This window comes from Ovis aries, chromosome 3 (assembly GCF_016772045.2).
Source record: "Ovis aries strain OAR_USU_Benz2616 breed Rambouillet chromosome 3, ARS-UI_Ramb_v3.0, whole genome shotgun sequence".
Classification (NCBI taxonomy): Eukaryota; Metazoa; Chordata; class Mammalia; order Artiodactyla; family Bovidae; genus Ovis; species Ovis aries.
In genome coordinates, this window is record NC_056056.1 from 162368964 (window position 1) to 162394554 (window position 25591).

General features: G+C 54.5%; 4 protein-coding genes and 1 long non-coding RNA gene across 34 annotated transcripts in view; 3 read left to right on the forward strand and 2 right to left on the reverse strand.

The window, feature by feature from the left end:
- Positions 1–9851, forward strand: part of R3HDM2 (R3H domain containing 2) — a 170251-nt gene extending 160400 nt beyond the window's left edge. For 23 of the 24 annotated variants that reach the window (XM_060412906.1, XM_060412911.1, XM_060412913.1 and 20 more), the window contains 2 exons: positions 659–3879; positions 4600–9851. In XM_060412906.1, the coding sequence (XP_060268889.1) occupies positions 659–999 (341 nt within the window). In that variant the 3' untranslated portion in view covers positions 1000–3879; positions 4600–9851. Of the gene's footprint in view, positions 1–658; positions 3880–4599 lie in introns of those variants that run through there. The other variant, XM_042247041.2, reaches the window with a different exon arrangement.
- The window catches only part of LOC121819133 (uncharacterized), a 36715-nt gene extending 20794 nt beyond the window's left edge, over positions 1–15921 (reverse strand). Inside the window, exon 1 of the long non-coding RNA XR_006059355.2 lies at positions 9963–15921. This is a non-coding gene — a long non-coding RNA (uncharacterized LOC121819133). The remainder of the gene's footprint in view (positions 1–9962) is intronic.
- Positions 3685–9851, forward strand: STAC3 (SH3 and cysteine rich domain 3). The gene is made up of 12 exons (XM_004006551.6): positions 3685–3879; positions 4600–4660; positions 4921–5188; positions 5425–5522; positions 5737–5809; positions 6679–6776; positions 8109–8175; positions 8353–8402; positions 8661–8746; positions 8933–8984; positions 9073–9210; positions 9380–9851. The coding sequence occupies exons 2-12, from the start codon at positions 4601–4603 to the stop codon at positions 9476–9478; spliced, it is 1089 nt and encodes a 362-aa protein (XP_004006600.1). The 5' UTR covers positions 3685–3879; position 4600; the 3' UTR covers positions 9479–9851.
- On the forward strand, positions 3685–18589 carry NDUFA4L2 (NDUFA4 mitochondrial complex associated like 2). Its single transcript, XM_004006553.5, has 5 exons — positions 3685–3879; positions 4600–16384; positions 16753–16841; positions 17656–17716; positions 17840–18589. The coding sequence occupies exons 2-5, from the start codon at positions 16328–16330 to the stop codon at positions 17894–17896; spliced, it is 264 nt and encodes an 87-aa protein (XP_004006602.1). The 5' UTR covers positions 3685–3879; positions 4600–16327; the 3' UTR covers positions 17897–18589.
- On the reverse strand, positions 18556–24019 carry SHMT2 (serine hydroxymethyltransferase 2). 7 transcript variants are annotated; one of them, XM_004006554.5, is made up of 12 exons: positions 23914–24019; positions 22596–22787; positions 21845–21924; positions 21466–21666; positions 21093–21174; positions 20885–21007; positions 20609–20748; positions 20114–20279; positions 19816–19915; positions 19569–19724; positions 19381–19488; positions 18556–19262 (listed from the first exon to the last, which is right to left on the reverse strand). In XM_004006554.5, exons 1-12 carry the CDS (start codon positions 23944–23946, stop codon positions 19135–19137), a joined length of 1509 nt encoding a protein of 502 aa, XP_004006603.1. In that variant the 5' UTR covers positions 23947–24019; the 3' UTR covers positions 18556–19134. The 7 variants fall into 7 exon arrangements, with proteins under 7 accessions (XP_004006603.1, XP_027823364.1, XP_012030085.1 ...); XM_027967563.3 differs by having other exon boundaries at positions 22596–22802; XM_012174695.5 differs by having other exon boundaries at positions 22883–24019.
- Positions 24020–25591: the final 1572 nt, after the last annotated feature.

Consider the following 25591-nt stretch of genomic DNA (forward strand, 5'->3'; position numbering starts at 1 on the left):
TGAGCCTACTATTAACAGAGAATCTCTTGGAAGTGGTCCTGACCCTGATCTAGAATATCTGTCTCTGGTAGTCCTAGACCCAGTTTAGGAGAGGCTTGATGCTAGAACATGAGGGAGTAGCTCTCCTCCTGCAGGCCTTCCAAACTAGACATACAAGCTCTCTTGGAGGTTCCCTTGTTTGAAGCAATTTGCTAAACAAGAAAAGGAAGGGAAACTGACTTCCCTAGATGATAAGGAAGAGGAATCTACCTGGACCAGCCTCTGGGAAGGAAATGGAACATATTTCAGACTGAGCTGTTAACTCTGTGAACGAACATCACTGAAAGCCATACTTCACAGTGTTGGCACCCTGTGCGAGAGCTGAGTATAGGTTTCCAGATCTTAACTCTGGCATTCTGACTCCCAGTCTCTTCTTGCCTACATCTCTAGGCTAAGAGAAGAGAAGGGTTCTTTGTGTGTCCTAGTTGCCCTGATCAGAGTCTGAATGGTGGGGAGTTGGATTGATGTGGGAAGGAAGGAAAGGACTGAGTGAGAAAGGCTGGGCTTTTGAGGGCGTTGTATACAGACTTAGTCAACTGGATCCTTCTTGGCCAGGCCACTGTCCAGTCCTGTCTACTCGGCACCTCTCACAGCCATATCTTCTCTCCTCCCCTTCCAGTTCTGGGACGGGTACTGGAGGTGACAGATCTCCCGGAGGGCATCACCCGTACCGAGGCAGACAAACTCTTCACTCAGCTTGCCATGTCCGGCGCCAAGATCCAGTGGCTCAAGGATGCTCAGGGGCTGCCTGGTGGGGGTGGGGGGGACAACGGTGGGACTGCTGAGAACGGCCGCCACTCGGACCTCGCTGCCTTGTACACCATCGTGGCTGTGTTCCCCAGCCCCCTGGCTGCTCAGAATGCCTCCCTTCGCCTCAACAACTCCGTGAGTCGCTTCAAACTTCGAGTGGCCAAAAAGAACTATGACCTGAGGATCCTGGAGCGAGCCAGCTCCCAATAAATGGAGAAGAGAAGGGACCAGCATGGCAGGGGTGGGGGCAGGGTGGAGGGGGTCAAGAGGTCCTGTCAGACCACAGACAGAGGCAGAAAGTAAGATAAGGTCTACAGACAGACACTAACTGGAGCCTAAGACAGTGGGGATGAAGGTGGAGACAGAGACAGACACTCACACTGGCGCTGGGCTTTCTCACTCCCCTGCCAAGGGTCCCTCCGTTTTCCTGGTTGGCCCATGTCCGCTTCCCTGTCTTTCCCGTCCTCTCCTATCATTTTTTATCTCTTCTCTCACCATGAAATTAATTCATATTTTTTGGTCAGGTAGAATTGGGAGGGTCCCACACTCCCCCATTCTCCTATTTCCTTACCATCCCAAGCTCCCTTTTCTTTTTTGGTCTTTATGAATATATTTATATGGACAGAATTAAGAAAAACAAAATTGATTTCCCCTTTCTCTCACCCCATCTTGTCTCTCCAAACCCCACAGAGTTTAAACTTGGGCCTCCTTCCACCCCCCGCAGAACACTTGTATATTGTTTGTTTGAGGTTTGTGCCGCAGTAACAGACACAGTATTTAATTGCACATACAGATGTTTGCTGGGTATATTCACTGTAAATTTTATTTAATCTGATTTTTTGTTTGTTGGGGGTTCTTTGGGGGGGGAGGTTGATTTTGTTTTTAAATATAAAAAAAAAAAAAATCTGTTGCTGGACATCAGTCCCTGTTTTCTGTTCCACCCTGGTGTGGATGGGGGCTGGGTGGGTTTGGTGTGGGCTGGATGGCTTTCTCTGGCATATGCACACATATCTGCCTAACACAGTTCCCTGCATCCCATCCTCCTAACAAGTGTTTCTGATAGATGGCTGGGTCTCTGACAGGACTCTGCCACGAACTGTGGTTTATCAAGCACATCATGCTAGACACTGGACCTCTGAGTTCTTACCAGTAAAATAAGAGACTTGGACTAACTAGGTGACCTCCAGGTTCCTTCCACCCTGTTAATTCTGTGATATTCATTTAGGGTTCTGGTAGCTAAGCCAGAGGGGTGTGAGTGAGGTCAAAATTGGGTCAAGATGCTGGCCTCATACATGCCCATCTCCTGAAAACTCTTCAGGGATGGAGGACTTGGGCATTTCTTTAACTCCAAAGCCAGAGGGCTGGGTTCTACCTGATAGGAACAGGATTGCATGTTTCTTAAAATAAAAGCTGTACCAGTTGAATGTGCTGTGCCAAGATGCCATACTGCCCAGGTGTGCTTAGCAGTCCCTGTCCTGTACAACTAAAGAAAGACAAAGAACAGAAGTCATGTGCCCATAAGATAGAACTCTCCTCTGTCTTCACAAAGCTAACCCTGTTGTTGAACCAGTCAGACCAGGGCTGTTAAAGAGCCTGTTGACCCAGAACCATCCAGCAGCCCCTTCTCAATGTCACCCTCCCCTTAAAGAAAGAAAAAACAGCAGTAGGTAGAAATGACAGCACACTGCCGTGGAAATCCCTGGGGTGTGGATAGCAGTGTCTCTCTAGCCAGCCTCCTCTGAAGTTAGTCTGACCCAACCTCTAACATAATCCTTTACTTTTTGCAGATACACAGGATAAAGCAACACGACATTATTGTCTCCAAATTACTCTCCTCTGAGATGGGAGTATCTCCTTTTTCAACCATGTCATAGCTCAGACTAGGAAAAGGCTGCATCCCTGTGAGATAAGGCTGCCAGATATATATTTGACCCCTTGGTTCATATGCCAGGGCAGCAGAGGAAGGAGGTGGAATCAGGGAATCAGAATGACGAGGGAAGCTTGGGGCTTGGCCATCCCACCTCTTAGAGTTTGCAGATGGGAAAGGGCACATTACTTACAGATGACAGACTCCCTGTGTGACAGCTGTTGCTTTCTGTCCAACATTAACAGAACAATCTCTATGTGATCATTAGACCCTCACTCCCCCAGAACCTCTCAAATGGAAGTCCCAGCCTGGCTTTTTAAAATAGCTTTTAGAATTCTGTTCACCCCAAGGACAAGATTTTCGGGGGATAGGGGACAGATATCTCTGAGGGCTACTGCAGGGAACAAAGCAGTACCACAGGTTCTTCACTCCCTCACAGAATAGCAGCAAGGCACTCTTCCAGCTTCCTGTGGATAGAAAAGCAATCAAATTTTCCTTTCTTCACCAGTTTCCAAGCCCTTTCCTTCCTAAAGATTGGAGGCTAGATCAGTGCTCGAGGGTATAAAAACACGTGGCCACAAGAAGACAGTGGCTGAGAGGTTGAAAGCTAGATTCCAGAGAGAGTAAAACTGGGGAGGTGTTTGGATCTTGGGATAAGGGGACGAAGAAGGCTGCTTATAATTCATCTTTACCTTTAGTTATTTAAAGTCACTCTCTTGAGTGAATTCCTTGGCAGTCCAGTGGTTAGGATTCTGAGCTTTCACTGGGCCCAGGTTCGATTCCTAGTCAGGGAACTAAGATTCCACAAGTAATATGGAGCAACCAAAAAAAAAAAAAATTGATCCACATGAGTATGCAGTATGGACTGTGCCTTCCTGAATTTAGCCAGTTCTGACCTGCACACCATAGATGAAAACCTGGGCAACAGCACTCGGGGGGGTGGGAGGAGTTAGGGTCCAGCCCGCCCCGTGTCCAATTTCTCTGTGTCAGCTGTGTCGCTCAGCTGTCCACTTCCCTCTAGCCCTGTCATTTCAGCTCTGACACCAAGGCAAGAGGCTAGGAGGTCTACAAACACCGTCTGGGTAGCCGGTGTGAGTACAGAGGGTACTGGGGGGGCTTAGCCCCCAAGGAAGACGACCAGCCTTCCCCGAACACCACCATCAAGATCACAGGGGCTCCCTCTTTCCTCTGCAGGCTGTGAACTGACTTAGGGAATCCCAAACGTAAGTTGCCTCTTCATCCTCTTTCCATTTCCAGGATTGCTCACCCAAGCTTCCCCAATCCATAGTCTATTCAGCTTCTTCATTTCTCTCCTTGTTTGTGAGTAGTTTGGGTTTTAGGAGTGAATTTATTATGCTACTCCAGGACAAGAGCTAGGATTGGAGGGTGGGGTGGGGGTGGGATCAGGAGAATGGAGCAGTAAGGGAAGGAAAGGCTCATATTACTCTGAAAACTTAAAATAGCTAAAGGCTGAGGCAGGCTGGGAACTAGGCACTGGGCCCCCAGGGCTCATGGGAGAGCTAGAGGAGAACAACTGTGCTCAGCCCATCCCTCCACGCATGTTTGTGGACACACACATTAAACCTTTTGAAAGAGGATCTAGGGAGGTGTGTGTGTCACATTTCTGTTGCCCCAGGTTTTCAGGAGAAACAAAGTATCTGTAGGAAAATCCCTAAACCATGCAGCCTTGGGGCTGTAAACTTGGGTTGTCCCTCAGGGCAGAAGGATGCTTACTGATTTGAGGAGTTGGTTGGGAAGTTCTTTAGTCTGCTGGGCTTTTCTCTGGCCCTCCCTGCTCATAAATCTTGTGAAAGGATCTCTTTTTAACCAAATTTCTCACAAAGCCTCCCCTTCAAGGACCACCCTACTACAAGGGACAGGAATAAGGGAGGGAAGAATGGCAGCTGGGGATGAGATTTCATGGTGGGTCCAACTTCTTGCAGGATGACAGAAAAGGAGGTGCTGGAGTCCTCCTCTTTTCCATCAGAGACTCGGAAAGGTGGGGTGAGTCTGGGCCTCTGACCACCGGGGGTGGGAAGCTGGGGAGCCCCTGCAGCTCTTGAAGAAAAGTGCTTGAATTGATCTCACTTGTATATGTTAAAATCTCACTTACTGTTAAAATGCTCCATAGCACCTGCAGCCCCCACACCCCCTAATCCCGGAGTGTGGCCCTTGTCCCAGGTAGAAAAATGTAGAGATAGCCTCAGCCTTACCTACTCTAGAAGGCAAGACAGTTCTTTCAACACTGGATCTCCCTCCCTCAGCTACAGCGGCTGAAACAGTTATTCAGGAAGGAGTCTACAGGGACAAAGGAGATGGAGCTTCCCCCAGAGCCCCAGGCCAATGGGGAGGCAGTGGGAGCTGGAGGTGGGCCCATCTACTACATCTATGAGGAAGAGGAGGAAGAAGAGGAGGAGGAGGAGGAGCCACCCCCAGAGCCTCCTAAGCTTGTTAATGATAAACCTCACAAATTCAAAGATCATTTCTTCAAGAAGCCCAAGTTCTGTGATGTCTGTGCCCGGATGATTGTGCGTGAGTCACGAAGGGAAGTGGAGAGAGTGCTGTTGAAGGCAGGGGTGGGGGAAAGGGTTTAGGAGAGAAGTATTTGTCTGATCAGACAGGCTGTGGCAAGATCTGGCTCTAGGAAAATACTTAGAGACAGTGTGGGCTCCCAGACAGAAAAGGGACCGGGGAGCTAGAGCAGCAGCAGCCTTTCAAAGGGGGAGGGAAACCAGGAGCCTCACCCAGCATTCTCTCCATCTCCCAAGTCAACAACAAATTTGGGCTTCGCTGTAAGAACTGCAAAACCAACATCCACGAACACTGCCAGTCCTACGTGGAGATGCAGAGATGCTTCGGCAAGATCGTGAGTAGGCTCTGGGGAGCAAGAAAGTAGAAGGCAGGGCACATATGGCCAGCTTCCTCCTTTGCCAGTCCCTCCTCAAGTCACCCCACCCATTTCCCTGCTTTTTCTTCCTCAGCCCATCTCTCACTCCAAGAAGGGGCACACACACGTGGGAGAGACAGGGTTCTGGGCCCTGCCTGGTATCGCTAATGTTGTCTCCCATCCAATCCTACAGCCCCCTGGTTTCCATCGGGCCTATAGCTCTCCACTCTACAGCAACCAGCAGTACGCTTGTGTCAAAGATCTCTGTAAGTGCCCCGTACGGAACCTGAGGGAGTGGGAAAGCCTAGAGGTGCTTTCAGCACTGTCTCCAGATTTGGAAGCCAAATTCTGAAACAGAAAGATTCTATTTCCCATCGTTTTCACTCAATCTAGTGTTTCAGCCATCTTGGATACAAAGTCAGTATCCCCGTGTTTTATGGCTGGGGGAGATAAGATTTAGCTCTATATGGTAAGGAAGAGACTGAAACTTTCATCTGCCTGAACTCAAACTCTGTGCTCTTTCTATGCAAAGCCATTTGTAACCATGAACTACACTCTCCTCATCCCCTTATTACAAAATAATGCCAGACTCAGGGCCAGATAAAGAGCTGTGGGCATCCTGGGAAGATTCATAATTTGGCACCCCTTAAAAATGTATTCATTGATAATTTGCTCAACCTTTATCTGGAGAAGAGGCTGAACTCTCTGTGAGGAGCATGGATGGAAAAAATGAAGAACCCACTGCTGGTAGTACCCCAGCTTGCACATGCCACTCAGAGGAATAAAAGCCAACCGTTACACAAAGGACCCACTCTCCTTGAAAAGAGTGATTCTGAGCATTCCCCAGCTCCCAAGCAACTTATTAGTAGAGTTGTCTTTCTAACAACATACAATGCTTGGCCTGGAAGGAGCACTGGTAAATATTTTTCTCCATCATACTTCCAGTGATGTCTTTAGAGTTCTTTATAAATTGATGATCTAGGTATTCCCAGCTGACACTTTTCTAATTCTAAACACACACACTCGGGTATCTATTACTCAATCCCATCTCTCCCTTACTTAGGTGGTTTCTCTTTCCTCCAAGACTTTTTCTGCCTCCCCACTAATAGCTCTTTTCTTCTCCCATTCCAACTAGCTTCTGCCAATCGCAATGACCCTGTGTTTGAAACCCTTCGCACTGGGGTGATCATGGCAAACAAAGAACGGAAGAAGGGACAGGCAGATAAGAAAAATGTGAGCACCCAATCTTCCTACTGAGATCCGTTCCAGAGACCCCAGTGAGCAGGTCCTGTCTCCTCTCTGGAAAGCTGACAAAAGTAGGGATCCTTTTCCCCTAAAACTGCACATAACCCAACAGACAAATTTCTGTGTGCAATTTTAAAGGGCCTCAGTTTAGCATCTCCTTACAGCATGTGTTTAGGAACTCCCTTTTGAACTTGTCAGATTAACCACCATAATTCAACTAAAGGCTAGGACCTAGGCCTCTGGCATTGCCAGGCAACAGAAGTGATCTATATGCTTTTGGATTTGGGAAGGAGAACTTGTCATGCCATTCTAGAACCCCATAAGGGCCCATGAAGACAATCTGTTCTGACTCATCTATCCGAAAGATGAGGAAACGGAAACACAAAGCTTCTGGCCAAGAGCACCTTCATTTCCTAGATTGGTAATACAATAGACTTGTATTCAGCTCAGCAAGGGATTTGTTAGCATATCCTTACATCTTTCTGGACAAGGATGGACTAATGTGGATAATGATCACAGTTAGATGGATTCATAAAATTAGTTGAATGACAGCACCCAAAGGATCCTGGTCCTTTAGGGAGTTTCCAACTATAGGGAGGTTTCTGATGCTTTTTGACATGTTTTAGTCCTTGGTTCTCACCTACGGACATTTTTCTCACTGCTACAAATGAAGATATAAATGATATGTCCCATGAACTTTGTAGGAAACCTATGAGGGAAAACTTATACACTGAATAATATATTCAAAAACCTTACAGACTAGCAGAAAGACCAAGAACTAATGATCCAAAATTTTTGTAAGGAAAAAATACCTAACTGTTCTTGGATCAAAAAAAAAAAAAATCAACTGCACAAAAACACAACTAGAGATCTGGCCTCAAAGTAGCTGATATGGAGGTTAGGTACAAATTAGGGATTTCTGTGGAGTGAGCCATGACTTCTAAGGCACTATCAGTGTGATCTGACTGCTTCCAGAGAGGCTAGCCCACTCAGGTTCTATTGTCTAAAAGGAATTACAAAAATTGTGCTGCCTGTTTTTCTCTTACACACTGTAATATTTTGAAAAGCAGACATGTAAAGGACATGGATTTTTGCAAGGTAGTGAGCTTCCTGTCACCTACATTCAAACACAATTTAGGTGGTAACCTAGCAGGATGTTTCAGAGCAAGTCCGTGCAGTAGGCAGGTGGTTGGCTAGATACTTCCTCCAAGGCTCCTTCCAAACCCGAGATCCTATTCTGTAGTTGTCTGGACTGACTTGACAGCCAGGGCAACGTGGGTTTTCGAGACAGCGTCTTCCTAATGCTGGTGCCCTCTCCAGTCTCTAGCGGCCATGATGGAAGAGGAGCCAGAGTCTGCCAGACCAGAGGAAGGCAAAGCCCAGAATGGTGAGTAACACCCACCTCCGTCCATTTAGATGGAGGAGGGTTGGGGCTCAGTCGTGGCCCCAGGGATGGAGAGCCAAAGGGAGATAGAGAGATAAGAGGCCCTGGAACAGAAAGGTAAGGGACTGAGGGCCACCCGTCCAAAAGCCAGAGACAGTTTGTTGGTGTTTCCCATTCTAGGAAACCCTGAAGGGGATAAGAAAGCTGAAAAGAAGACACCTGATGACAAAGTGAGAATCTTTTCTCCCTAAGGGGACCCCGGTCCTCTCCCCAACCCAGGTCTGACAGCACTCACACGTATTCCATGGGTTCCAATCCTTAACCTGCCTTCTTCACCACCTCACCCATACACATAACCAACACATTCCTCTCAGTTCAGGGACACAGAAGAGAGGTGGAATGTAGCATGGCTGGAAAATGTCCCTTGGCCTCCTGCCCCTCGGTGTGGGACAGAGGAGCCCTGAGACTTCACCCCCTTTCACCCTTAGCACAAGCAGCCTGGCTTCCAGCAGTCTCATTACTTTGTGGCTCTCTATCGATTCAAAGCCCTGGAGAAGGACGATCTGGATTTCCCGTGAGAGACCTCAGAATTGGGGTTGGGGGTGTACTGGGAGTGGAGAGGGGAGAGCCCAGTTCCCTATGGGAAAGGAAAAGGGGGGACTCAGGGCATGGAGCCTATTTGGGGCTGGACCTGGGCACAGCCAAGGGACCGAATGTGTAAGGTCCCTAAATCTCAGTGGCCCCTTCCTTCCTGTCCCAGGCCTGGAGAGAAGATCACAGTCATTGATGACTCCAATGAGGAGTGGTGGCGGGTAAGAGGATGGCTAAGGCTCAGGTGGCACCTGGGTTGAGTTTAGAGCCTGAGACTGTGAGATTAATTCTTCCTACCATCTCCTCTAGGGGAAAATAGGGGAGAAGGTCGGATTTTTCCCTCCAAACTTCATCATTCGGGTCCGGGCTGGAGAGCGTGTGCACCGCGTAACCAGATCCTTCGTGGGGAACCGCGAGATAGGGCAGATCACTCTCAAGAAGGACCAGGTAGCTCTGGTGCCCCAACTCAAAGCCAGGCCCAGAGGCTCCTCTGCCAACTACTCTCCTTGCAGATCGTAACTCATTCCTGGGACTAGATTGGGCCTCCATGGCTCTGGGCTCCCTTGCTCAGCTGTTCCATTTTCTCTTGACTCTTCTCCCTCCTCTAATCCTTCAGATTGTGGTGCAGAAAGGCGATGAAGCCGGCGGCTACGTCAAGGTCTACACCGGCCGCAAGGTGGGGCTGTTCCCCACCGACTTTCTGGAGGAGATTTAGGCGTGCTGACGCCTGCCAGTGGGAGATACCCAAACCCCATTCTGGGCAGGCCCAGTGGAGGTTGGGGAGAAAAGGGGCAAAAGCAACTACATGGCTGGGTTGGGGAGGGCTGGGAAGGCCACCGAAACATGACGGGGCTTCCGGGAAGGGACTGGTTCCCGTCCTCCTCCCCCGCCGAGGGCGTCGGATTCTTGGTGCCTGGAGCAGCCTCACTCGCAACCCTCAGGCCCAGCCTTTTTTTCCAAATCTCGGGGGGCGGGGGGGGGGCGGGTAGAAAGAATGCCTCTCTACTAGGGAGACGGGAGGGGTGGGGGGTTGAGACGAACCATAGAATATTGCGAATTTATTAAAGTTTTGACAAAAGTTAAGAAAAGTTTGCTGTTTAACTGGGGGCCGAGGGGAGAGGGAGGAGAAGGCCTCCGAAGGGGTGTAGAATCTTCCCCAGCAGTCTCCCCTCACTACCATCGAGTAACCCGAGACCCACCTGGGCTGAGGCTGGCGCGAGGTGGGGAGATAGACGTGTCCGCTCGGCAAGGCCTCTGTCGTCAATGAAGAACGAGAGTCGGACTGAGGTCACGGTCCCCGCGCTTCTGCCGCTGGGAGCAGGATCCAGTAGCAGGGTAGCTCCCCAGAGCTCTGAGCGACTTCCCCGTGGGCAGCCCCTTGCCATTTTCGAGCCTGGCTCAGTTCCGAGCTAGGCCGCCAGAGGGCGATGCAAGATCTCGGTTGAAGTGCGAGGGATGGGATGGGCGGGGGTCGGGGGGAGAGGAGAGAACTGGAGACACCAAGCTCGAGACCCTCGGCCTGGGAGGGGGTGGGGTGCGTGCCGTCTCCATGGCAACACTTACTCAAATCCTCCGAGAACTGAGCTAGCGAGACGGGGGGCCTAACCCCTCCCGCGCGGCCCCCGCCCCAGCCCTTAGCGACAGGTAGAGAGAGAGGGCGCGGGGCAGACAGCTAACCGGCTCACGAGGAGCCGCCCCTGTGGTGTGCCGTATGCAAATGTTATTATTTGCATATGTAAATATGCAAATGTATCGGCCCCGGTCACGGTGGCAGGTGGCCGGGAGCCGGAAGGTGTGGGAAAGGGAGCTGAAGGAGACGAGGAGTTTAGGGACCTGGGAGCGGAATAGAGAGAGGCAACCTGGGGTGATCCGCTGGAATGAGGCCGGCTGAGGGTCTTGAGCTTGATGGCGAGTGGGGGAGGGTCACCCTGGCCAGCCAAGAGATCCTCTTCTCTTCTGCTTGTTGTCTGCCAGGCCTGAGGTTGGCACCGCCTAGCAAGGTTGGCAGCGGGAGCCCGGGCACCATCTGCTGCTGGCAGGGGGGAGGGCAGAGGCTCAGCTGGGCTGGGGAAGAGGAGGGCCCAGGACGGGAGCGCCCCCCTTCCATCCAGAAGGCTGAGGTGCGTTGGGGGTAGGGAAGCACAGGAGAAGACTCTCGTCTCAGAACCTGGTTCGGCTTCCTGTTCCCTTTGCCCTTGATTGTCCGGGACGCCTCAGGGCGGCGGCGGGGTCATAATGAAGAGTCAGGCAGCCCCTTTGAACCGCACTTGGGCTGGAACGGGAGCAGATCACATGCCCCGCTCCACCGCCGCACACAAATCAAACCTTTTGCCCCCATCCCTCCTTAGGATCCACCTACCACCAAAGGGTGGAGGGAGCAGGGACGGCTAGGGCATGGGTCGCCACTCTTCATCAATCGGTCTAAGGGACTCAAAACCAGAGCTCCCCAAGATCCTCGAGAGCACCACCCCACACACAATGCTGAAGCAAAACCAATTTACTGGCTCATTGGGCGGCAATGCTGGTGTGGGGGTACCGAGAAGCAGAGAGAGCTGCTGTTCTCTTCCCCTACACTTGGGGGGGGGGAGCACCCTCCTCCCCCTCCTCCCAGAGCCGGCAGCTGTCCCTAATTAGAGCGGCGGTTTAATTGGATTTATCAGCAGTTAATAGGAAATTAAGCAAAGGGCCCGAGAGAGGGAGGGCGAGAGGAGCGGGAAGTCTGACTGTGCCGAGCTCGAAGGACAGGGTGCTGGGCTATCAGGGGTGGGCACACAAGGCCCATTTATAGCAATTGAGCCCCTTGTTCGCACCCTCCCCGCAGTACTTGCCCCGCCCATTGAGCCCTGGCCCGCGGCAGAGAACAGGTCTCAAGAGATGGAGGCAGGAGGGACAGCGACACTGTGTGAGCCCCCAGAGCCCCTCACTCCCACTATCAGCCGCCTGGGTGATGGATGATGCTGCCTCAGGCTGCAAAGGTCATAAGTCTGGGCCAAGGAGCTGACTGAATTCAAAACAGACGGAAGGAGGGTTCTGGTTAGGAGGATCCAAGATCACCCACATCCTACCCCTCCCCAGGGCCCCCTGGCTCTGAGCAAAAAAAGTGCCCCTTGAAGTGAGAAGCTTGGGCAGCACCAGATGCGAGCCTGCCTCCTGGCTGTGCTGAGGATCCTGGCAGTCTCCCTGTGTAGCCTTGACACCCCTCTATGGCTCTCCTGCCTCTCCCCCAGCTTTGGGGCTTGGAGCCAGCAGGGCTGGCTGTAGCCAGAGAGGCCTGAGGCCCACACCACTGGCTCTGGGGGCCAAGAAAGGAAGTTTGTAGGCAGTTAAGCAGCGGTGCAGTGTCCACAGCCCCAGGCATCTCCTGTCATCAGAACCTCATTACATGGCTAGACTAACAAGGCCTTCTTTGGGGATCCCAGTGACCTCTCTGCCACACTTTACCACCGCAGGGCAGAGGCAGAAGCTTCAGCAAGGGTGGGTGTGAAACTCTGAGTGTGTGAGGGGTGCCTCTGTGCCCCTGCTGTGCAATGTATGTGTCTGCCCTGAAGGTGTGAGGTGTGTCTATCAGAGTCCCAGGTGTTGTGTGTGTGTGTTGATGTGTGTACCCCTGGAACTTGTGCTCCTGGTGTGTGTCTGTGCCACTGTGTGTCTTGTCCCTATTCTGCTCCACCACCCCACCCTCTGAGGTTTTTGGCTGTCTTAGTCCCTGGGTGTCAGATGGGCATATGTGCTTTGATGTGTCTGTGTGTCTGTGCATTTGCGTGTGCCCCAGGTGTGGGCATTTCCGTGCGCCTCTGCCTGCAGGACCATGTAGTGTGAAAACCAGAAAAAGCCTCTGGTGAGTGTGTTGCTCTGGCGTCTCTGCCTGCAGGTGTGTGTCTCGGTGACAGTGCGTGGGCGTGTGCCTGGGTGTGAGCCGCGCGGCGGCGTGTATTCGAATGACAGTGTGACGCACGCACGCTCTGTGTGTGTGTGTGTGTGTGTGTGTGTGTGAGCGTGCGCGCGTGTGCGCTCGCCAGGGTGAGTCCCCCGCCCCCGCCCCTACCTCTCCCTATTTCTATTCCTCTCTCCTCTCCGGGCGGGCTTGGCTCCGCCGTCCGCATCATCTCCATCCATTATTGAAGAAACAGCCGCGTCCGCTCCAATCACATCAACAGCCCCCTCTCCCCTCCTTTCCGCTCGCCCCGCGGCCCCTCTGGGTGCTGGGGAGTGGGGGAGCCGCAGCGCGTCGGGGCTGCAGCCGCAGCTCCTCCGAGCTCATGACCCTGTGCCCAGAGCCGGGCCAGGCTCCGGGACGCCGGGGTCCCCAGCGGAAAGCGCTTTGCATAAACAGATGGCGCGGGCGTCTTTGTCTAGATGGTTCGTTCGCTCCGAGGCTCCGGGCTCCGCGGCTGTCTGGCTGACGCAACCATGATCATCTCAGAGCCTCGGGACCCGGCGCCCTTAATAGCGGCAGAGGGGGGTTAGGGGCCCCGGGGCTCCCAAGCAGATGCTGGGCACTGTGTCTTCCCTCCCTAGCGCCCCCTCCACGCCCCACTGATGCAGAGGGAAAGCGGAGTCTGCGCCAAGGTGACGGGCGTGTGGAGGCGACCACGAAGGGGACCCTGGGCAGAGCCCCGAGGTGCCTGCGGGCTGTCCCGTTGGACTTCTGCGGACCCCCAGGGGCAGCAAGCCAGAGCATAGGAATAGAACCAGGGAAGGGGGGGGGAGGAGAAAGACAGTGACAGAGAGGCAGGCGTTTATAAAGAGAGACACGGCGAGGTAGATGTAGAGGAAAGGAGAAACAAACGCAGGGAGACGCAGAGAAACATGCAGGCGGACGAAGGCAGGTAGAGAGCTGCGGAGGGAGAGACAGAATGGGAAGGCAGAGAGAGACAGTGATAAGGCCTGAAGAAGAGGCAGAGATCCTACTGAGGCAGGTAGGGTCAGAGGGCAGAGAAGAGTCTCGGCGCTGAGACGGAGCCCTGGGCACCTGGGGCCGCCCAGCCCCGCAAAAGGAGCCAGCCTGAACCTGGGATGCCCGCAGCTGGCGAAGTGGGAGCTTCTGAGTTCCCTCTCCTTCCCCCACCTCGGCCCCTCATCACAACGGATGAGTGGAAGTTGCTGGACTCACTGCCCTGGCGGCGGGAGTGACGAGAGCTGCCAGCGGGACCCACACTCCTGGCAGTAACTTCCCTGCTGGGAAGCCGCGAGGCTCAGGGCCGCTGCGGCCCGATAGGGGGCGCCCGAGGCATCGCCCCTAGGAATTTGAGAGCAGCTCCGCCTCCAGGGGGCGCCCGCGCCCATGGCCCCGCGGCCTGCTCGCTCCCGCGAGTCCAGCTGCTTTTGAAGTTCTGCTCCACCAGAGCGCGGATTAGTGTCCTGTGCGGGTTAGCTTTGAGACAGATCCCAGCGGGACCCCCGCCCGCCCCTGGCCACGCCTAATCCGCGGCTAATGACTTCTGTCTGCTCGGTCAGCAGCGTAGCCTGAGTCCTTCTGGTGGGAAGAAATGAGATCTGGAATTCAAGGAGTTCTGGGTCTCATTTCGGCCCCGGGGACCAAGATCCAGAGACGGGAGGAGCCTTAGAAATAGGGTCACAGACAAGGGGTCAGAGACAAGTACCAGAAGCAGATGAAGGGTCAAGGAGCCCCGAAGAGGCAGAAGCAATAACGTAGTAAGAAACTCGAAAAACAAGGGCGGAGGCCCAAGGCAGGAGGATCACTAGGGCTGCCAGGAAAAAAGCCTGGCGGAGAGCCGGGAATGCGCGAGGCGCGGATCACTGGGACTCAGAGAAAGGGCTCTGCAAGAAAGGTGAGGGTCCAAGAAGTAAAGGGGCGCGGCACCGGAGCCAGAAGTCCCTATCGCTCCAGCTGTGCCACAGGAGTCAGATGTGCAGCCCAGCTGTGCGGCCCCTGGAGCTCGAGCTTCAGGATTGATTTTTAGTCCCAGAGACTGGAAGGCTACGGGGCACAGGTGACAGGACACCCCAGCCCCTGACCCGGCCCAGGAAGTGCAGGTACTCAGGGCCAGGCTCTGAGCTGCTCCAGGCTCCGACGTCCCGTCAGTCCCCCGCCCCCGCCTCCGCCCCGCCCCCCGCCCCCCCCCCCCCACCACGTAAGCACCGAGTCTCTGTCTCTTTGTTCTCGCCCTGTCTCTGACACTTTATCTCATTATCCGCCGGAGGGAGGCGGAGAGCTCGGGACCCCGCAGCCTAATTACAGCCGCGCTTGTCAGCGCAGGAGGTGGGGGAGGTATCAGGCGCGGGAGGGGAAAGCAGGAGGCCCTCAGGAAGGGACCCCTACCTCTCTGTAATCTGAAAGGCACAGCAGCGGGTGCACGGCTCGCCCCTGCCTGGGCACCACGAAGCTTTGGAGGGGAGAAGTGGGAGCTCTCTATAGGAATCGGCTTCCAGGACAGCAGTAGGGGAAGGAGGGGATAGGTTAGCGTGAAATGGGGAGAAGTGGTTAAGGCTCAGCTCTTTCAGGGCTCCCTAGGACCCCAGTTCCCCAAAGGCAGGGGCAGAGAGAGCATAGCATCCCACCCGCTAGCACAGCATGCACCCGGGTTGATCGTCCAGTGGGATGCAATCACTAGCTTCTGTCTCTATGTTCTCTTCTCTTTCAACATCTATCTTTCTTCCACAATTTCCTTCACTCCGTTCTCTTTCTCTCCATCATAGTCAGAGGCAGAAGTTGTCTCCTTGGATGGATACCCGAGGTAGGTAGGGGAAGGAAGTCTCTTAACCCCTAGATTTAACCAATTGATTTACTCTATCCTGAGCCAGGCTTTCGGAGAAGGCAATGGCAACCCACTCCAGTGTTCTTGCCTGGAGAATCCCAGGGACGGGGGAGCCTGAGGGGCTGCCGTCTGTGGGGTCGCACAGAGTCGGACAGGACTGAAGCAACTTAGCAGCAGCAGCAGCAGCAGCAGCAGAGCCAGGCTTGAGATAACGCCCGGCTCCCCTGGCCTCCACACTCTTTCGGGCTAGCCGGGACACAAGCTGGAGAAGCCACCCAGGACTAGAGCGGCTGGGGTCTGTCTGTACCCACCCCCTGCCTTCCCACTGTTCTTGGAGGGAGGTGGCCCTGCTAGCTCCTGGGTGGCTCTATAGGGGTGTCAGAGAAACACTACAGAGGCCCTCACTTGTCCCTGACCCCCATCCCTCCACCTCCTCCGCCCGACTTGTGAACACCCTGCAGATGCACTTTACTGCAGGTCTGTCTGCCTGTCCCCCGTTGAGTCCCTCCCCTCATTTCAGGATCGTCCTCAGTCGGGTTCTCAGTTAGAGTCTGGGAGGCCTCTCCCTTGGACCAGCCCAAAGCATGATAATGTCTCCTGGGCCAGAGTCGGACCCCTTGGAGTGGAGAGTGGATGGGCAGAAATCCCCCTGCTCCCCAACAATTCTCTTCCTGGCCGATCCTGGAACTGCAATAAGGAGAGAGATGGGGGTTGGGGTGAGTCTGATGAAGTTGCCGGGGCTGGGCCAGGCTGGGCTGGGCTGACCCATCCCCAGAGAGGGGCGGGACCCCAGGAGGAGCAAGGGCTCGGGGCTGCTGGAGAGGAGCAGACACTGGAGAGGCGCTATGGCGGGAACCAGCCTCGGAGCCCGCTTCTACCGGCAGATCAAGAGACATCCCGGGGTAAGTTTGGTCCCAGGAGCCATGATTCTACCTTCTAACTCTCTAGCTGCCCTTGCAGCCCCGAAATCTCCCCGTACCCTGCCTATTGCTAAGTTTCCCCAAAACTCCTAGTATTTCTCTGCAGTGCCCTCAATCCATCCCTGCAATATGTCCCCGTGTCCCTTGAAATCACCTCAAACAGGTTAGCTATAGGTTGAGGGAGACTACGGCAGGAAATGTGGTGGGAGGCTGTAGGTCCTCTCTCCCCAAAGGGAGGGAGCGCCAGACCTGGGATGGGGTGGCGTGGGGGTTGGCCGAGCAGAAAATCTTGTGAAAGGAGATTGGGAGGGGGCTGTCCCTGAAAGAAAGTTCTTTCTGTCTTCCTGCAGCTCATCCCGATGATCGGCTTCATCGGCCTGGGCATGGGCAGCGCTGCGCTCTACTTGCTGCGACTTGCCTTGCGCAGCCCCGACGTCTGGTAAAGGCCAGGCTTGGGACGCAGGAAGGGGTCCTGGGTGGGGCAAGATGGGACAGGAATCCACAGGACTCTCAGGAATGATGGGAATGATGGTCCTCGCGGGGACTCCCAGGCAGGTGACATCTCGGGACTGGAGCCTGCTCCTGACCTGGGAGGCCCCCGCCTACCCTCGGGCCCACCCTCACTAGCTGGAGATTCTGCCGGCTTCGGGCTGCGGAACTAGCACCGCTCCCGGCCGTGTTACCATGACGACGCCGGTCTGCCAGGCGCTGGCGGCCTTTGGGTACCTCTATCTCGCTGCCCAAGCGCTGGGGGTGTGGCCGGGTGAGCTGCTAGGGTCGCCTTTGGAACCAGGGGAGCGCGGAGACTTCAAGCCGCGCCAGAGGCGGCAGGAATGGAGGGTCTGCCATTAGGCAGGAGCACCCATGGCGTTGTCTGAATTCGAGTCACATCACTGCAACCCCAGTACCTCGGGATTTCGGGATTTCTGCCTGATTCCCACCGCCCAGCTCTGCGGGGCTAGCCTAGGGTGGCGCCAAAGAAGAGGTGGGAGTCCTTGGGCCAGGTTGTCAAGTCTATCACCTGGCTCCACGCTGACAATGCTGACAGCCTTCTTGCCTCACTTGTCAGCACCCGCTAATGTGCCCCCTTCCCTCTCAGTCTCTGGGAAATGCACACACCCCCATCCCCCGGGAGGATGGAGGGTGCTGGGGTGGGGGCACAGACATTATGGGTCCCCTTAGGCTCCAGAGTCCTAGCTCCCAGAGGGGAAACCCTAACCGGCGCCCCCCCACCACCACCTCCATCTCCACAGCTGGGACAGAAAGAACAACCCGGAGCCCTGGAACCGCCTCAGCCCCAATGACCAATACAAGGTACCTCCCAGTGGCCTTCGGGTTGCACCGCCATCCGCTCATCTCTTAATCCCAGCTGGACACCTCCCACCCTAGCAGAGGGAAGAATGGGGCACTCAGTGCAATCCCCCTTTCTCTCCATAGTTCCTTGCAGTTTCCACTGATTACAAGAAACTGAAGAAAGACAGGCCAGACTTCTAAGCCTGGCTGCAGTGCCAGTCGTCGTGAACCACCACCAGCCAGCCTACTCATTTCTTCCACTCTCCACCCTCAACCCCAAGGCGCCACGCTAGCCACCCTGTCCAGTTTCTGCTTACACAGCCGGGTTCCCACGAGGAGGGGAGGCAGCCCCACCCCCTTCCCTTGATCCCAGCAGCGGAAGCGCCTCTGACCCTCAGCTTCAGTCCCACGAGGGGGAGGAGCAGTTAAAGGGCAGGGAGTAGCCTAACCCAAAAGGCTCATGCCAGACCCTCTGCCCCATTACTCTGGCTTTGGAGGGCGGGTCCATGCTACATGTTGAGCGTGGCCTACGTGAGAGACAAGACCAAGCAGGGGCCTGAGTGCCAAATGACGTGGCAGGCCCCACGTTAGCCCAGGCTACAGGATCCCTGGCGCCAGCCTGGGGGCGGTGCTACTCTGGCTCGCTGGGCTCGACCAGGCTCGTCGCTGACAGTACAGCCAGCTGGAGGCACCTACACTCAGGAAGGTGCGGCTTGCTTCTCCGGTGTCTGCGCTGCTTCCCCTGCTTCCCTCCCGCTTTTGGTACCACTGGACAACCTCCCCCACCCTCGCCTCACACCTGGGCCTCCCCAACCTCTCCCCTACTTCCCTCAGTCCCCAGGGATCAAACAGAAGCAGCCTTGGGCAAAATACAATTTCATTTAACAAATTGAATTTGTTGCGCCTGCTAATCACGTCTGGTGTCGCTTCTGATCAGAGGGAGAGGAGGAGGCAGCCTTGGGGGTCCTTGTGGTGGTGGTGAGAGGGAAATGAGGAGCACATTGAAGGAGAGGAATACCACCTGGCTCAGGGGACCCCCAGGGCCCCCCCCTCCCCGCCAGTAACAGAAGCTCAGGGCAGGTTAGTATTTTATTAGATAGAAACAGAAAGGAGGGTGCCTACCCACCCCTTCCTCTCGCTCAGGAGAGGAACTCCCCCCTCCCTAAGAAAGGGCAGGGGTCTATAATACTGACGTAATGGGAGAGGTTAGGGCAGAAAGCTCCAAGCCTCCTCCTTCTCAGTCGTATTACAAGAAGAAACCTCAGCTCCACGTTCTGAGAAGTGGAACTACACATGGTTCTTGCCCTAAGTCAGGGGTACCTTCCCTCCGCCAGCAGAAAGCTGGAAGAGGAGCAGTTACCACCCCCTCCCCAGGTTGTCCAGGAAGGTGAAGAGGGAGACATGTTAGTCCGCACGCAGGCTTCGTTTCTTAGGTGCCTTCAGTGATCATCAAAGCCAGGCATGGGGAAGGCCCTGGCGAACTGCTCCACCCGTTGCCTAAGGTCGGCCAGCTGATGACTTGTTTCTGGGTCTTTGAGCAGGAAAGATTTGAAATCCTGGAGTTTGGCTAGACACAGGTGAGGAAAAAAATGTGGTCAGAGCTTAGGGGAAGGCAGTGAGATCAGCTGGAGGAGGGGGAGATAGTGTGAACTGGCTGGGGGGCAGGGGAGGTCTTATCCACTCACTGGTCTTGCTCTTCACTTCCAAGCCAATGTTGACACCTTCATCTATAAAGCCTACAACTTTCCGGAAGTCATCTTCACGGAACCCTCGAGAAGTCAGGGCTGGGGCCCCTGCAAGAGAGGCAGAAGAGGATTAGCACAGCCCCAGTCCATCTGGCAGTCATCGCCCCCCTACCAGAACGCAGGTTTACCCAGCCGCAGGCCCCCAGGTGTGATGGCGCTTCGATCTCCAGGACAGGTGTTCTTGTTGGCCGTGATGGATACAAGTTCCAACACCCGTTCTGCTCGAGCTCCGTCCAGGCCCTTTGGCCGCAGGTCCACCAGCACTAGGTGGTTGTCAGTGCCACCTGAGGCGGGGAGAGTCAGCAGGGAGTGGTGAGTCCTGGGCCTCCGAGGCTACCGGGGTGTGCACCTCCCCCTCCCCACCCCCTAGCTCACCAGACACTAGGGAGTAGCCTCGCTCCAGCAGGGCATCAGCCATGGCCTGAGCGTTCTTCAGAATCTGCAGGGAGTACTCCCGGAACATGGGGGTGCAGGCCTGGAGAAGAGGCGGCAGCACTGTCGCCTTAAGCCCGGCCCCTCCTGCCCCACCACCCCCAGCATACTTGGGACCCCATCCCCACGCCCTGCCAGCCTGACACCTCCCTTCCATCTGCTCCAATTTCAGCTAGCAAGGTGCAGGGTCTGAGCCTCCGGGCCCTGCCCCCACCCACTCCACAAGAGTAGGCTCCCCAACCTGCTTTAGGGCCACAGCCACTGCAGCAATGGCATGGTTGTGGGGGCCCCCCTGCAGGGATGGAAACACAGCAAAGTTGATTCGGTCCTCAAATGTGTAAGGGATCTCTCGGCCAGTTTTGGGGTCCACAGCCTGTACCCCCTTCCGGTAGAAGATGAGTCCTGACCTGTGTGGGAGGTAACGCGGTCAGAATCTAATCTGACAAGAAAGAGCATGGGGGTGGGGAGAGCAGAGGAAACTGGCTGGCCTGGCCGCCACTGGCTCTCAGAGTCCAGCCCAGTGGTGTTCAGTATGCCGGACTCCAGGGCTTGAGGGGAGCAGACCTCACCTCCACCCCCAAACCCCCTGCCGGGGAACTGCCACCAAGGGCAAGAAAAGAAGAAGTATCCTAGACAGGGCTTCCGGTGGGAACAAACTCACATCCAACCTCAACCATGCCCCGGGGTGGGGCATGAAGACAGGGAGAGGCAAGGAAAGACCTCAGGGAAGCCTGACCTGGCCCCTCGAAGGGTCTTGTGAGTGGTCGTGGTGACGATATCTGCGTGCTTGAAGGGTGAGGGGATCACCTTGGCAGCCACCAGGCCACTGATGTGGGCTATGTCTGCCAAGAGGTGTGCCTTGACCTCGTCACACACCTAGGCGGGTACAGAGGAGGACAGAGATAGGCCTCAGCCTGGGGAGGGCCCAGACAGGCCTGCCCAAGGCTTGTCCCTCGTCCCAAGTCTCCTCACCACCCCTTGGGGAGGGCAGAGATTCCAGCCCACCACTAACTTTTCTCATGCAGGCGTAGTCAATGAGGCGAGCATAGGCACTGGTACCAGCTATGATGAGTCGTGGTCTGAAGAGCCGAGCAGTGAGTGCCAGCTGGTCATAGTCAATGAGGCCGGTTTGGGGCTAGACAGACAGACAAAAAGCTAAAGCTCTAAGAGAAAGCAGAGTAGCTCCTCAGAGCTCCCTCCTCACACCCCAGAGCACTCACGTTCAGCTTATAAGGCATAGACTCGAAGAAGATGGATGTAGCTGAGACCCGCTTGACATCAGTCATGTAGCCATGGGTGAGACTAGGAGGAGAGGAGAGGAGAGGAAGGAGGCAGGTTCAGAATATAGGAACTCTCCAACTCAGCCACTGGCTTTCTGCCCCACTCCAAAGGCCGGGGTCTCTGGAACACTGCTCCTAGCAAGTTCTACCCCTGTGGCTCTGAGCAACACTTATGGGGTCTTATCTTCCTCAACCACTCCTGGACTGGGAAATCTCTGTTCCATCTGCATGGAACACGGTAGGTGTTCAATAAATTACTCTTCTCCCATGCCCATAGTGCCTACAGCCCACCCACCACCCCACCCACACTCACTGGCCCCCATCAGGCAAGTCCAGCCCCATGATTCGGTCGTGAGGCTGCAGAAGGGCTGTGTAGGCAGCCAGATTGGCTGGGGATCCGGAGTAGGGTTGGACATTGACTCCCCACTGAGCAGGATCCAGGTCAAAGGCCTCCAAGGCCCGGCGCTGACACAGCAGCTCTATCTCATCCACTACCTCTGCTCCTCCGTAGTATCTGCAAAGGGAGGGGCGCAGATCAGGGCACAGAGAAAGGGTGCCCCCATCCCCTGGACCAGCAGCAAAGGACGGGGAAGACCATCCTCTAGACACACTGGCAGGGTGCAGGTGGGTGTCCCCCACTGGGAGCACGATCCCTGAGGTTGTCCTCCAGCCTCGCGGTGCCTAGCCCTCACCTCTTGCCAGGATAACCCTCGGAGTACTTGTTGTTCAGACAGGACCCCAGGGCCTCCAGCGCAGCTCTGCTGCAGAAGTTCTGGGGTGGGGGAGGGGCAGTGTCAGAAGGTACTGAACCCTCTTCCCTGGACCCCACAGCCCCCTCCTGCCAGAGCCCCAGGCTGCAGGGAGGAGCCAAGTTCTATAGAAAGCTCTACTCATTGAGGATTCCTTGCCAGGTCAGGGACAGGGCCAGAGCATCCTCCTCAGAAACCCAACTGCTAAGACTTCCCTGGTGGTCCAGGGGCTAGGACTCTGGGCTCTCAATGCAGGGGCCAAGGTTCAATCCCTGGTTGAGGAACTGGATCCTATGTGCCGCAGGGAAGATCCTGCATGCTGCAACTAAGACCCGGCACAGCCAAATAAATAAATATTAAAAAAAAAGAGAAACCCAGCTGCTGTGATAGGTGTCTCCACCAAGGCCTCCTGTCCACTCAGCCTGTGCTTCCAGGCTTGCTTCTGTTTCCTCCTCGGATGGAAGAGGGACCAGACTAAACTACAGGAGCTCCAGGAGGCTCTGGCGGGCTTCCTAATGCCCCTGCCCATAACCCAGACTGCCCCTGCCTTTGCTTCAGAGATCAGCAGAAGATTCGGAGATGAGGCCCAGCAGGAAGGCCCTGAGTTTGAAAGGGAGATCTGGAGAAATAGCAGGAAGATGATCTGTTACTTCCAGCTGTGGCGTAAACCCTGGCCCCTCTCCCCAGGCCCCACCTCTGAAGCAATGAGCTCCAGGCCACGACACTGCCTGTCCTTCTCTCTCCGCAGCAGCTCCCACATCTCAGGGTCACTGTCTGATAGATTCTCCTGGCCTGACCAGCCCTTGCTTGCTTCTCCAGTCTGAGTCGCCTCACTGTGCTGGCACCGTATGGCCATCCCAACCAGCTGACCACATCTCCGCAGAGGCTAGGGAAAGAAAAGCTTGGGTCAAAGAAAAAGTGTCCAGATGAGAAACAGTTAACAGTCCTCAGTTATGCTTATCAGATCCTCAGGCTCCATACCCGCATTCCGTTGTAAAGTCAGTCTGCCATATCCAGCATTTAGGTGAAAAGCCAGTCCGTCCAGTTCTCAATAACCCCACCTCCATCTTCAAAAACCAGGTCTAGACCCAAGGTTGAGATCAACATCCAGGGGGTGGTTCTGATTTGATCCTTTCAGCTCACCTCAGAATCTCCCTCCACCTCTGCCCTTAAAACACTCTGCAAAACCTCAGGGCAGGTGGGAGGGGGGTTCATGTTTGGGAACCCATGTAAGAATTAAAGATTTTCAAATTCAAAAAAAAAAACAAAACACAAACACCTCAGGGCAAAGTTTGTTCTCTAGAAGCCTGTGTCTCTGGAACTCCAGGCAGTCCCACAGAAACACATGGTTTTCCTGAAGAGCCTTAACAAAGTGATACCGTAGTCGGGGGGGGGGGGGGGGGGGGGGGGGGGGGGGGCGTGGTGGCGGCCAAGCTGGCAAAGATTAGGGCAATAAGCTATACAAGTGGTTTCCAGAGCAATGGAGGTGGGAACACAGACCTTTAGCAGCCTCTGGGGAAGAGGGCCAAAACCTGTATCTTGTCCTTTGTGCTCCCCACTCTTTCCACCTCCTTCCAGCCCAGAGCCGCTGGACCCCTGATGCAAGCAGGGGTGACCAGTTGCATCATTTGCATGGCTCAGATCTGGCAAGAAAGACTCAGCTCGAGGGTCCAGGCCAAGAACCGTGCTGGCTGGCCAGCACAGGGTCCACGGGACATTCAGTATGGTTCTCTTCCCTAAGGCCACGTCAAACGGACAGTCACAAGGCCCTGGGGCATCTGATTCCCGGAATGAGAAGGGCCCCTAATCACCCTGCGTGCACCGGGGATCTCAGGGATCCCCTAGTTGCACATCCGCACTCCCCTCCGCTCTCCCCTCCCCGAGGACCCTGACCACGTGCGTTTAAAAGCCCAGAGAAGCCCAAGTTTGTGAATCGTTAGAATAGGACTCACTGGGATAGGTTGAGAACTTACTTTCTACGGGTCACCCACTCTCTGGAGCCCCATCCTTACCCGAGTCGCCCAAATAAAAGAGAAGGACAACATCGCAACAAGAGATTGAAAGTCGCACGAGATCCTGCTGCCAACTCCGGCTGGGGAAAGCAAGGAGTCGAAATGCGACCGATCGGAAGGCGCAGGCGCGAAAAGAGCTACCGGGAAGCCACGGAATTAGGGCGGGACCTACGCATGCGTAAGGTGGGCCCTTTAGGGTCTTTGGGGAATTGTAGTTTTTTCTCTCTTCAGTTTCGTTTTCCAACTGGAGAAGCTCTTGCCTGAAAGGTGAGAGATCCACTGCCGTCCTGTCTCCTCATTGTCCTAAAGCTCTTCAGCGTGTTCTTTTTTTTTTGCATCTGTTCAGACAACAGCAATTTACTGGGTACCTACTGAGTGAATGTGTTGTGCTTAGTTGCTCTGTCGTGTCGGACTCTGCGACCCATTGAACTGCAGCCCACCAGGCTCCTCTGTTCATAGGGATTCTCCAGGCAAGCGTACTGGAATGGGTTGCCATGCCCTCCTCCAGGGGATCTTCCCAATCCCGGGATCGAACCCAGGTCTCCCACACTGCAGGTAGATTCTTTACCATCTGAGCCACCAGGGAATCCCAAGAACAGGGTAGCCTATCCCTTCTCCAGGGGATCTTCCGACTCAGGATTCGAACTGGGGTCTCCTGCATTGCAGGCAGATTGTTTACCAGCTGAGCTACCAGGGAAACCAGTATTATTAGGCTCACTGGGAAATACAGACTCCTGTACAAGCTGGAAAGTGCCCTGGATTGGAAGGGTGAGAGACCCGAGTTCAAGTCTGCACTCTGGGACTAACTAACGAATTACTGATTTAAGCCTCAGTTTCCCCACTTGCAAATCAATAATAAAATAACATGTGGTGGGGATTTAATGAGACTGTATGTAAATTTGCTGTTGGATGGATCACACCCTCACCTCATCCTCACAAACCTGCCTCCTCTGTGGCCATCTCTTCCTTTTCTGGAACATGTGGGAGCTGACTGAGGTGCCCCCTCCTCACTGAACCTGTTGAATTTTGTTACCAATTCAGTCTGGATGCTCCAGCAATCAGTGAGCTCTCTTTGTACCCTGGGGCTATAGGTTCTTGGAGCTGGAAGGGATTTCCTTATAGCCTGACTTCATCTAGGCTTGTGCTTTAGGGGAGGGACTCACTGATCCCTCCAGGAGTAGGTTCTCAAACCTGGGTATCAGAATTGGCTGTGTGATATAAATATATGAGTGTTGAGAGTTTCCTCAGAGGTTCTAAGTCTTAAAGAGCGGATCTTAAAGAGTGGGCATTTGCCCACTCACTGACACACAACAAAACTTCTTAGTGATTTTATAAGCAGTGATTTTGAGAACCACTGCCTTACATAGCAATATTACACATTCATTGAATCATTCATTCATTTGGCAAACACATTGCACTCCTTCACCAGGCTAGGCATGCCTTAGCCCTGGAGATATCAGAATAGATCCCTGACTACCAGGACATCAAGAGGTGAACAAGTGCAATTACCAGCAGGAGCATCTCACTCTGCTCCCAGGTGTCCAGACATCCTAAGAACAAGGAAAGGAGGAGGAGGAGAGGATCATGGTGGAGACAATTTGTGAGTCAGAGGGGGAGGATAATCCATCGCAAAGCATGTTCACTTGCAAAGTCTCTTTTAGTGTCCAGAACTATTTTA

What these genes read in the sequence shown, in the direction of transcription:
- STAC3 (XM_004006551.6), top strand. Translation starts at nt 4,601, where the DNA reads ATGACAGAAAAGGAGGTGCTGGAGTCCTCCTCTTTTCCATCAGAGACT. An exon ending in AGAGATGCTTCGGCAAGATC is followed by an intron (nt 5,523 to 5,736) that starts GTGAGTAGGCTC and finishes CCAATCCTACAG; the next exon opens with CCCCCTGGTTTCCATCGGGC. An exon ending in AAGGACGATCTGGATTTCCC is followed by an intron (nt 8,747 to 8,932) that starts GTGAGAGACCTC and finishes TTCCTGTCCCAG; the next exon opens with GCCTGGAGAGAAGATCACAG.
- NDUFA4L2 (XM_004006553.5), top strand. Translation starts at nt 16,328, where the DNA reads ATGGCGGGAACCAGCCTCGGAGCCCGCTTCTACCGGCAGATCAAGAGA. An exon ending in TTGCGCAGCCCCGACGTCTG is followed by an intron (nt 16,842 to 17,655) that starts GTAAAGGCCAGG and finishes CCATCTCCACAG; the next exon opens with CTGGGACAGAAAGAACAACC. An exon ending in GCCCCAATGACCAATACAAG is followed by an intron (nt 17,717 to 17,839) that starts GTACCTCCCAGT and finishes TTCTCTCCATAG; the next exon opens with TTCCTTGCAGTTTCCACTGA.
- SHMT2 (XM_004006554.5), bottom strand. Translation starts at nt 23,946, where the DNA reads ATGTTGTCCTTCTCTTTTATTTGGGCGACTCGG. An exon ending in CTTTTATTTGGGCGACTCGG is followed by an intron (nt 22,788 to 23,913) that starts GTAAGGATGGGG and finishes TTCTTTCCCTAG; the next exon opens with CCTCTGCGGAGATGTGGTCA. An exon ending in GGAAGTGAAGAGCAAGACCA is followed by an intron (nt 19,263 to 19,380) that starts GTGAGTGGATAA and finishes ACCTGTGTCTAG; the next exon opens with CCAAACTCCAGGATTTCAAA.